General features: G+C 37.2%; 1 protein-coding gene across 1 annotated transcript; it reads right to left on the bottom strand.

Moving 5' to 3' along the window:
• Positions 1-834: 834 nt before the first annotated feature.
• LOC308684587 (interferon-induced GTP-binding protein Mx-like) lies at positions 835-11408 on the bottom strand (the record flags this gene model as incomplete). Its single annotated transcript, XM_081355851.1, has 11 exons — positions 835-1065; positions 1145-1354; positions 2615-2737; positions 2839-2917; positions 4335-4533; positions 4649-4787; positions 4871-5025; positions 5821-5931; positions 6041-6163; positions 9683-9879; positions 11299-11408. The coding sequence occupies 11 exons, from the start codon at positions 11406-11408 to the stop codon at positions 835-837; spliced, it is 1677 nt and encodes a 558-aa protein (XP_081211977.1).
• Between the last annotated feature and the right edge of the window lie 489 nt (positions 11409-11897).

The raw sequence follows: 11897 nt of genomic DNA, 5'->3' as shown, positions 1-11897 counted from the left end.
TATCTCTAAACTATTAAAACCTATTAAAACCTTTGTCATGTTTTGGTTTACTTCTGTGGGAATGAGACCAGTCGCACTGAGACATTTCGAATGACACCAAACATGTATAGTGTTGTATGGTAATTGTCCACGTTAAACCATATAGATTTTTGGGTGAATTTCAGATGATCTCAACATATGAAGAGAAGAGATGGAGGAAGAGGAGGTGAAGGGAAATGTAGATTAAAATGTAGATTAAGACAATACTGAGGTGATCAACACAGTGCGACTGCGTCTCGGATGGGGATGCTAATTTCGCAAGAGAGAGTTCAAATGTTAATTTTCAGAAATGTCCTTTGATTTCTCAGAGAGTATGATTTCTCTAAACGGCTTGACTCCAGTCTTACATACTCGCTGAACTACAGTGATTGAATGCTATTCACTGCATCAGTGTACACAATCTTATACATGCACTGCTATCATTTTCACTGGCCCTCAAAAATGATAAATATATATATTTTTTTGCATATTTGTAAACATTTGTAAATATGAGACAAAAAAATAATTAAATGTCAAGTTAGACCTAATCTTAAGTTAGACCTTAACTTGTAGATAACGCACTGAAGCTTTTAGCTATTTTAGAAAACAAAATGTATCGGCCCTGCTTTAGCCCATTTTGTGAATAACATGGAAACAATCAAAAAGTATAAGATGTGGGTTAATGTATGTATGTATATTTTAATATTCTGAAGAAAATTTTATAGGTTTATTTATGGAAAATGGATGTTTGTTTAGAAGTTGTCAGATACATTATAAGATTGACATAGATACAGTATATGTATTTTCAGATACCCTCTAGTCAGTAGAAAAAGTGCTAAGTGCTTCCTGAGCAGCACTCAAACGATCCTGGCGCTCTTGTAGTTCTTTGCGTATTCTGCTGACTTCAGAGTCCTCAAACAGGAGCTCGCGCACATTTGCCCCATCCAGTAAACACAACATGTCAGTAGACAGGAGCTCAGCAGTCTGCTTCAACATGAAAAATAAGATCATCATGGGCAGTTGGTCAGCCATTCGCTGCACCACAATCTGAAAGAAGAATAGAGATACTAAGTTACTTCCACATACACTGCACTGCTATTTGTTTCTGAAAACTAAGAAGATCTACCTCATAATACGCCTCCAGCATATTACTGTACTTGCACTTTTTGTCAAATATGGGTAACTGATCTTCTGAAAACTTCTCATTCGTAATCTCATTCAAGAGCTTTAAGTATACGGAATCTTGAGTGTAGACCATGTTTTCCATTTTAAACTGCTCTAAGATCCTCTTCTCCGTCTTTTCTTGCTGGGTTAACTGAATGTTTTTGATTTTGTCCTATGGGCAAAATGAAAAAGTCAAATGAAAAGTAGAGAGGAAAGAGAACTTGATTAAACTGGATTAAAAAATAATATTTAAAAGCAATATTTACCTTAGCAGTGTTTTGAAGGAAAGAGTATTTCCTGAAACACTGATTCACCACGTCAGTCAAATGTGTGATGATGATGTCTTCAGGAGAAATAAATCAAGTCAAAAAGACAAACAGCCACATTTGTTAAAACTAATAATGTCATTAAATTGGTGATCTAATCTTTTGGTTTTATAATGGAGGCTCTCCACAATAACCATAAAGTATTTTGTGATGGTACCTTTGGTGGTATTGAGTAATTCAATGGCTGGCTTCTTAAGTTTGGCCACATGTTCTTGCAGAACCGACTCGAACACTCTGTAGCTACTGAATCCGAGCAGTTCCCTCCCTCTGTTATTCTGGCTCAACTCTTTTGAATTGCTGACTTGTTTGGAAACAAAATGGATTTCTTATAAAATTATCTGACTTTTTCATTTTTATCAGAACTCTAAGAAAACAACAACAACAGTGAATTCAAAGTTGTTGCATGTTGTAAATATACTGACAGGATGTTTTTGTGCTGTTAAGATGATCATTCCACTTCTTGAATTCAGCCCGAAGCTGGACAAACAATTTTTCCTCACTCATCAGCTCGCCTGATGATAAAGAGTTGATTTGAGCACTGAATTTTTTTAGGATCTGTGAAGAATATTTTTTTGGTTTCATTAGCCTTTTACAATATCATTATACAGCAAAAGTGAATCTCCTGAGGAGGTAAAAGAGGTATTATCTGAACAGAGAACATTTTCAGGGGCTGTTCACACAAGGCACGAGACAAAGCATAGTGGATTTAAACAGAATGAATCTTGCTTTTCAAATATTTACTTCTTTTAACATTTTACTTCTGTTAAGGTAATTGCAAAAAAATTATTCGCAATTCCGATTTAATATCTTCTTATTTTTTTCCTACAAAAAAATCTTGCAATTCAAACGTTTTTTTTTTCTCAGAATTGTGAGGTTGTTATTCTGACTTTTTTTCTTGCAAACACACAAAAATATTATCTCGCAATTTTGACTTTTTTCTGTATTCTGCGTTTTTATCTTTTTAAAGGGCTGCTAATTTTATGGATGAAATGATCTGTTTCACAAAATATTAAGAAATGTTTACAATCCATTTCATAGGGTTCCAGCATTTGAACCCCTAATCATAATTCTACTAAGCAAAAAGATGTGATGACTTGAGGTCCTACTTCAGTGAGGAACTGTTTGGCTCCCTTAAGATCTTTTGGTGGTCCAGTCTCGTACTCCTTAAGCTCATTCTTCACATCCCACAACTTTGTTTTAATCTGCTGATTGAGATGTGGCAGTGATTTCTGACAAAGATAGGTAAGAAACAATTTTGTTAGTTTCTCACAAACCACAAATGCAGTTCACCAAATTTAGGACTTTTAGGTTGAGACATTTACAAACTTACTTTGATATGATCAACAAGATTCTGAGTCAGCTTGACAGCAAGACATTTAATTGTCGCTTTATCCTCATTCAAGAGGTCTCTGTAGTAGAAAAAGAGAAGGCACTTAGTTTAGATGGGGTTTACTTTAGCTCATATAGCCTACTGTAGCTTGGCAAACAGGTATTCTTGAAAAAATAATAATGGTCAAAGTGAACATCACAAAAATCTAACATTAAAGGGTTAGTTCACCCAAAAATGAAAATTCTGTCAGTAATTACTCACCCTCATGTTGTTCCAACCGCGTAAGACCTTCGTTCATCTTCGGAACATAAATTAAGATATTTTTGATGAAATCTGAGTGGTGGATCACTTCTCCATAGGCTATAAGGGACCGAAACTTGCTGGCCCAGAAAAGTTATTAAAGAGATCGTTAATATAGTCCAAGTGACTCCAGTGGCTCAATCTTAAGTATATCAAGCGACGAGAATACTTTTTGTGTGCAAAAACAAACAAAAATAACGACTTTATTCCACTATTCATTTCCTTCTCTCTGGGCCTCTAGTTAGTTTGCGTAGTGTTTAAGCGTAGCGCGTCTGTGTTACACGTCACCACGTAAGCTCACTATTGGCCGACGCTGATCATGTGTGTGATGCGTGATGACGTGCAACACAGACGCACAGCGCAAAAACACTACGCAAACTAACTAGAGGCCCAGAGAGAAGGAAATAAATAGTGGAATAAAGTCGTTATTTTTGTTTGTTTTTGCGCACAAAAAGTATTCTCGTCGCTTGATAAACTTAAGATTGAGCCACTGTAGTCACTTGGACTATATTAACGATCTCTTTAATAACTTTTCTGGGCCAGCAAGTTTCGGTCCCTTAGAAGCCTATGGAGGAGTTAGACAACTCTCAGATTTAATAAAAAATATCTTAATTTGTGTTCCGAAGATGAACGAAGGTCTTACGGGGTTGGAACAACATGAGGGTGAGTAATTACTGACAGAATTTTCATTTTTGGGTGAACTAACCCTTTAATAAAAATATATATATATATATATATATTTTTTAGGTTTTGGGGGAGTTATACCACATGACATTTTCCAATCTGAACTAACTTTGCCTTGTCACATAAAAGTGAAAAATATCTGAGACTTATTGACTTTGATACAGTCTTAAGGGTCTGCAAGGCTACTTTCTGTGATACTTTTTTTTATTATTATTGCATGTACTTTCCATATAGCCATATGATTTTGTGGACAATTTTTTTCCAAGAATATTAATAAGCAGCAATATTACTAAAAGATTATGCCAAACTTAAGGTTTTCTTTTCATTAATTTCATTCTTAAGTTTTTTTTTTTTTTTTTTACTTGTATCAGGACAGTTGTGTCACCCTGAATGTTTTTGTTGTTGTTGTTGTTGTTGTTGTTTTGTTACTTTATGCACATCAAAACATAAAATGAATTTGTATTCAGAAATGACATGCTAAAAGTTTAATTATATTCTTTTCAGTCTGTAACCTGAAATGGTCATGGTTTTGGAAGAAATCTCTCTCTATTTGTGTCGCCTCCTCCAGAGGAATTTTCTCATCGATCTGCTGTTGTCCTCTACACTTCACCATGGTGTAACCTTTGCGGAGAGGAATCACTTTGTTGTGGACAATAGCCAGAATGTCCTTCTCTGTTCCCTTGTCTATGAGATCTGGCTTGGTTAAAATGGCTGTGAGAATGAAAAAATGTTTTTTGTAAAAAGTCCCTTTAATGATTTGAAGCCTCAAATCCTCAAAGATATTTTATGTTATTAGATGTTTTGTGCAGATCATCTGCTTCATTACCAACAGTTCTTCTGCCCTCGGGATCTACTTCTTGTGCCATTTTTAATGCTTCTGTTGTTGCAATGTCAGTGTTACAAGGAACCACTACCAGGTTTATAGTCTCTTGCTTCTCAATATATTTCATAATCAGAAGTTTGATCTGCAAGACATAAAGACATAGTTTTAAATCTGGATGTCTATGGTACTGAAATGTGGCGCGCAAAATCAGATTATGCTGCTCACCTGTTTTCCAATATCCTCTGGTTGTCCTTTTACTGGGACTCTGGCAATTCCAGGTAGATCGATCAGTGTGAGGTCACACACATCTGGTGACATGACCTCTAAAGTGATGAGCTCATCACATATTCCTACCCCCTTTCCTGCCAGCTGATTCTGGGCTGTACAACACACACACTGCAAAATTAACTGTGTTTATAAGAAAAAATACGTCCTTTAAAGCAGCATGAGCATGAGCCATTGCGTTACTGCAGCTGCCATTAGAAGATCCAATTGCTATATAAACAGTCAGTGTTATGAGACGCGTGCTTAGGAATCCACATGAGCATTAGCTTGGTTTTTTTTCGTCATGATACAAGCGTTTAGAAATAAAATTTATGAGACAGTTGTTGTACAATTTCATTGGTGATTTCAAATATGAAATTTAATCGTAAGCTTTGCAAACACTTTTGGAGATTTTCCCATTCAAAGAGATATGAGTTGCCTTAAAGGGACTTTGGTTATACTCAGAGCTTTTCACATCCTCGGACTCAGAATTAGGTGTTTCTATGGCAACACTTTCAATACCAAAATGAATCTGCAGCAGTCAGGGGGTAAAGCGGCCACGTGGTATAAGTCAAAGCTCTCTGAAAATTCTGAGTTGTAATTACGAGTTTCTATGAGGACATGGGCGCTTTTTACAAGTCGGAATTTTGTAATTATGACATGGCGTGCATGCACCTATAGCCCTTAATATAACAGGATATTGCTATGCATTATGAGTTCTGTGCAGTGATATGATTAACTGGAATAATACATTTAATTGACTGAATCAGCATCCAAGACAACAGCCATCAATTTTATAAGACAAAACAAATTTTTATATTTATTTACTGATTGTGACTGCAGCTTGAGATTTTGATCTTTATGTTCTAATAACTCTGAAAAGAAAGGAGTTTTCCTGCAGATTTACTAACCTGCTGCAACATGTTCTTCAACTAATGAAGGATCTCCAAATTCAGATTTCTTCAAATCATAAGTTGGATGTGCTAACTTTCCATTTGCAAATGTGCTGGCTTTAATAGGACCTGCAAAATTTCATAATTTAAATTTGATAATAAGATTGATCATTTCGAGTCAGTTGCAAAAAAAACATTAAGTTAAGAACGCAAAAGAGACTGCAAGCAGTTTATAAACCTGCAACAAATGACGAATCCACAAATTCAATCCTCTTTTTACGGTAGGATAGAGCAGCCTTCCATTTGGCTCCACCAGTAACCTTCTTCAGCCTCAGCTCTAGTGGACATCTGGTGACAATTCCTATAACAAACACAGTCCAGTTAGCAACCAAGAAAACTGACAGTGGAAAATAGTGTGACAACAGTGCATGTGCTGTCAAAAGTAATCATTCTTTAATTCTTAAGGCCCATTCACACCATGGACGATAACGATAGCGATAAAGATGTCTAAAAAACAATTATATGAATGTAAATGAATAGAAGAGTCCAAATCACAACTATATGGATATTAACGGCACAGAGAAAAGATATCGTTGGAATCACTTTCAGAGTGTTTTTTCCAGCTGATAAACTAGAAAAACTTTGAAAGCCAATTTTTGTCTTTTTCAGTTTAGTTTTTTTATCACTTTGCCTGTGTTAATACTAACTGCATAAAATGTGACACAGGTGTGCATTTTTATTGGATTTTTACTATTTCACCCCCATTTCCTTTCAAAAATAGTTCCTCTCAGCGCCATTTGGACAAAAATGCAATTTTTAATCCCAGTGCCATTTAACTATATAAAATGATGCAATCTTTATTAAGAGGCTTTCATTCTGTTGGCAAGGCTTCAAAATGAAACTTTTTACTATTTTTTACCAGATGGTGAAATTTTTTCAGGTTTGGCCTATAAAGCAAATACTCGCTTTATTCCTGTTTTCTGTTTCGGCATATTATAGAGCCAATTGGATCAATTATGCAGCGATAATTGTGTGGGTGTGTTGGTATGGATGTCAGAGAGTGCATCTAATGGAGAAAATCTGTCACTGCGCCCAAACAAAATCTTACTGAAAGCTAATGTTTTAAGAAATCATCCTCAAATTTGGAACACAACTTGTTTGGATCTATGGCTTTGAATTTATATCAGTTTTAGAGTTCAACATGTTTCATAAATTATATATTTTATATAAATAATGTTCATATTATTCCTAAATCATTTTCATAAACTTAAACTTCTATAACTTTTTTTTTTGGTTTCACTTCTTTCCACTTTTTTAACTTCAGCAATAATCTTACAAGGGTCTTCTTTAAAATGAGACCAAACTTAAGTCTGTGCTCCCAAGCTTAAAATTTGTATGACAGTTTTTTGACATGGACATTTTTGTCCACTATGGACCAGTATGTGTAACTATTTTTAATTGATGCACAAGAGTTAAGAGCTCAAGCATTTAAAGTGGCAGACTACAAAACTGTAGTGTGCGCTTATAATAAACAGAACATTATTATGAACGCTAATATAGTTATCGTTATAGTTATCTTTAGTTATGGTTCTTGGTGTGAACAGGCCTTCAGAATTCAACTTGAACACACGACCCGTTCCAGAATTGCGAGTACGTTTCAAGAAGAGAAAGAAAACAAAAATAGGAATAATTATTCTGTTAAACTTTTTTATTTTCATGGAACACACTTTAAATTTAATATTTTCAATATTTGCTGATCTTAAACTTGTAAGATTTAAAATAATTCTGAAAATCAATGTACTAACAGAAAAAGCTTTCAACTCTGTTATAGACAAATTGGGTCAAACATATACAGTCAGGGGCGTAGCCATCATTTCAAAAGTGAGGGGGACAGAATGTCAAGTGTAATACCAGTTTGTTTTCAGACTTTTGTTGACAGGTTTTTGCTTAACTGGCTTAATATGCTATTTATTTTTAAAGCAATAAAACAGAAAGAAAGAAAGAAAGATGTTCAGTACTTTATATCACACATGCAGGGCTTTTCCTGGCTCCAAACTAGGCGGAGGTGGTAAAATCCTGATCATGTATTTTAATAATAAGATAATAAAATTTGTATTTTTCATAGACCATTATATAGCCTACTGTGTTTGTGGGTGGAACTCGGTACCTCTAGGGGGGTCCGGGGGCATGCCCCCCCGGAAGAATTTTTTTACATTTTAAAGATAAATTCATTAATCTGGTGCACTTTGAGTCACCCGAATCTGCTGTTAAAAATAAAAAAATCCACCCGCCATCCGCCCAAATCTATCTGTCTGTCTGTCTGTCTTACTAAACTAAAACTTTCCAATTGAAAACCTTCAAACTTCAAGCTTTTAAAACTACTTCAAACTTTCTGGTTAGGCTTGTTTTTCAAGAGTTTTTTTGTCATGTTTGTCATCATGTACACGTTACAACGCTGCCTGATTCAAGCAGGCTGTTAATGCATTAAAATACAAATTCAGCATTAACAATCACCATGTTTATTCTAATTTGAAGAGCTTTGATAACATCTGTGAAAATAAAAGACATTACGAATAAAAAAAGATTGAAAATAAGTGCACGTTTCGCGGGTAGTGAATATTTTTAGTAGTAGCCTAAACTTGTTAATTATTCAACAAGAGAAATAGACAGAGTTATTCATCATTGTGCAACCCAATTCGGATACCACATGACAACTTACTTACAGTGCTTGACTTTTTCGTGAAAAAGGAGTGAAGAGTTTTTTTGCCGTTTTGAACTCATTGCGAGTTTGCGACGACCTCTATGAAAAAAATGGATTGGGCGCGGCCGCGCGGGTGCAAGCATGGGCGTGTCGTGATGTGCGAGTGACTGATTACCATGGAAACGTGAAAGTCATGTATGTAGATAGACTATCCTTGACTCTTTGGATTTTAAATCTCGATGTATAGGCTATACACACCCGCGAAAACCTCAGCTTGTCGTGGACACACTTGCCCTATGAAAAAGTGCGGGGGACGAATTTACATTTTATAAAAAGTGGGGGGGACACGTCCCCCGCGTCCCCCGCGTAATCTACGCCCATGTATACAGTTAACATATGTAACACAATTAAAAACCATGTCTTCCCTAAGATAACTTTTGTCTCTTCTTCCATTAATTCAACTTTAAGCCTAATAAGATAGAGGCTTATCGTTTTGGAGTAAAAATATCAACATGTTTAACTGAAAAGTTGCCAAGATGGTATGCATTTTCATTAAACATAGCTTTAAAAAATGAATAAAATCCTTTAAAATTCCATGTAGTAAGAATACAAGTTATGCTAATCAGCTTCTGATCAATTTGTTGACAATAAAACACACATAATGATAATTTTTAAAGCAAAACCTTAAAGCAAACAGAGTTGACATTGATGGTAACAGAGTTGATATCAATAACAGAGTTGACCACCCGTAGTTAAAAGACCAAAAACAACATCTTCTGCCAGACTCCAGAAACCATTTTAAATGTAAAAACAACTATTTAATCCTAACAAATACTTCTGAATTACAAATCTTTCATAAACTTGAAAATTAACTGCATGTGTCATGCATTACTGATCTGGTAACCACATTACCTTTACACCTGCTTGTTGATGCAAATATCTGATTAGCCAATCTAATGAAATCTGATTTAAGTGGTTTGTTGCTGCCAGACCAACTTTCTGCCTTGACATGCAGATGGTAGGGTCAGACTTTGGCATAAACAATTTGAATTCATGGATCCATCCTACCTTTCAGGCTGGAAGTGCAATAGAGCAAAACTGGAGAGGTGTAGGCTACCTAAAATGGTCATTGTGTTTATATGAATTTCCAATACCAAAGGGGAGTAAACCAGTCCTCACCGCTTCCTCTTGGTAATGCAACTCCAGACAGCGCTTCCAACACCGAGCTTTTCCCAGAACTCTGATCTCCGATCACTGCAATAGTCGGTAATGCCAAGTCCTTGTGAATGCCAACAGACCGCAGAGTGTCAATCAGATCAATGAATGGACGAATGCTCTCCTCTAAATAACTGTGAACTGCTCCCTTCATTTGCTCACTATAAAGATAAAAACGTACATTTTTAGACCTATATAAACAAATCTCATTTTTGCACAGTATTAATTCAGTTTTTAGCCATAAATTCAGCTTAATGGTACAGGTTTTCTTTCTTCAAAAATCACATGGTAACATTATTTCTAATATATTGGAAATAATCTTATTATTGTGGTCGTCTGAGGGCACTATGCCCTTTGTAATATCTTATCTGAGTGCAAAATGCTGCTTGGACAAGAATTTCAATACTAAAAATAATAAATGCATATAATATTGTACACTTGTTGAGATCTGTTTATTATTGTTTGGAGTTTTTTTAATTCATATTCGAATGATTATGAACATAAGCATGAAAAACCAAATTAACATTGTGGCAAGCAGGACAAGGCCTGGGGCCGTGAGAGAACGGCACGAGGCAGTGACGTGATTGATGATGAGCGACACATCAATCACTCCACCGGCCTTGCGCCATTCTCTCACGGCCCTGGGCTTCATCCTGCTCGCCACAAACATTTATTGTATTATTATACCATCAATTAATATATATATATTACAATATAAAGTTATCATAATTGGCATAAATAACCCTTTCAGTTTAAAATATTCTAGCTGAGCCCCCAGCGAGTGTTTAAGGCAACATTTATTTTAGAATGCATCACCTTATTATTTCCATGGCAACACGTCATGCTTGTCGGGTGGAACACCACCCGTTCCCTTTCAAGAGGTCTCTCGTATTGCGTCAGGCTAGCTTACGCTATGGGAAAACTCCTTTTCTCAAGAATACTGAAGCCAAATCTTTAAAACGCAGTGCAGCTGCACAGCATACACAGATGAACAGCGAATACGGTCATTGGCTGTGCTACAGCAACTGCACAAATCTATGGCGAGGTGGCTCAGACGCGCGAACCAATCAGGGCACTTCACGCCCTAGCATGTCAGAGCCTGCCAGAATGGGCATGGCCAAAGGCTATAAAGAACTCATTCCCCGCCAAGGAACTCAGACACATTTCCTTCCACCACTTCGCTGATCTCTGGATAAGAAGCCTTCTTGCTGCCGTCGAAAAGCCTTCAGTGAAACAAGCCACCTGCCTTGCAGTTCTGAGGACGCCGGCTTTCCTGGTTTTTCAACTGGACACCGCCTTCAGCCCGCTGTCAATGTCAATATTGCAGCAAATGGGCCTGTTATAAATACATGCACACCTGCAAACAAACGCCGTTTTACAGGCGACAAAAAACATGCCGCTCTCTTCTCTGCTCGCGCTAACTATCTTACGTCATTTCCCCCTGTGGCTCAGTGGTGAAATCTAAAGGTGATGATACACAGGGCACACAGGGCAATGTGCTGTGCGAATCTCGGCTGCGCTGAATCTTTTCACCAAAGCGAACGAGCGCACGCCGGCCCCGCTACCCCTGCGTGACTCACTCTCTTTGGCAGCGTCCAAAGACGCGGTTGGTCGGGCTCAACTTTTGACCCTGCCCCCCATCTAATCCCAGCATAAGTGTGATTGGACGAAGCATGGCCAGCTTAGTCATGTTAAAGAGCCATCTCTGGCTTCCTACAAGGAGTAGTGAACACAATCCTCTTTAGCTCAAGCTTGAGGTATTTAAAATGCAGGTTTGAGTCTACTGTAATGTACGCTCCCCTGCAAACATACGCTCCAACAGCAACTCTAATAAAGAAAGAGCGCTTTCTAGCATTTTCCCCCTCTGGCTCACGCTGGAGGTGTTCTAAATGTAGGCTGTGTGTCCACTAGAAAAAAAGCACCCCTGCACACAAGCACTGTGCCAATCAAAGCAGCTGGGCGGCTGGGTCCCTATCATGAAGCGGTCCAGCCCCAGATTTCATTCAGCCCACGCTGGAGGTCTTCTAAATATAGGTGGTGTGCCCACTACAAAGTGTGCACCCCTGCATATGAAACGGGGACCCCGACCCAAGATTGTGTTGGACCTCTAGCCTCGAAAACCTTCCTAACACGGCGCTGGGGGTGTAATAAATGTAGGGGCCATCAACTTTTCCAAGAG

The sequence above is a fragment of the Scardinius erythrophthalmus genome, assembly GCF_964197995.2.
Source record: "Scardinius erythrophthalmus genome assembly, chromosome: 24".
In the NCBI taxonomy this organism is placed as follows: domain Eukaryota; kingdom Metazoa; phylum Chordata; class Actinopteri; order Cypriniformes; family Leuciscidae; genus Scardinius; species Scardinius erythrophthalmus.
The sequence above is the reverse complement of the archived record's forward strand: the minus strand, read 5'-3'. Positions and strand labels throughout refer to the sequence as shown.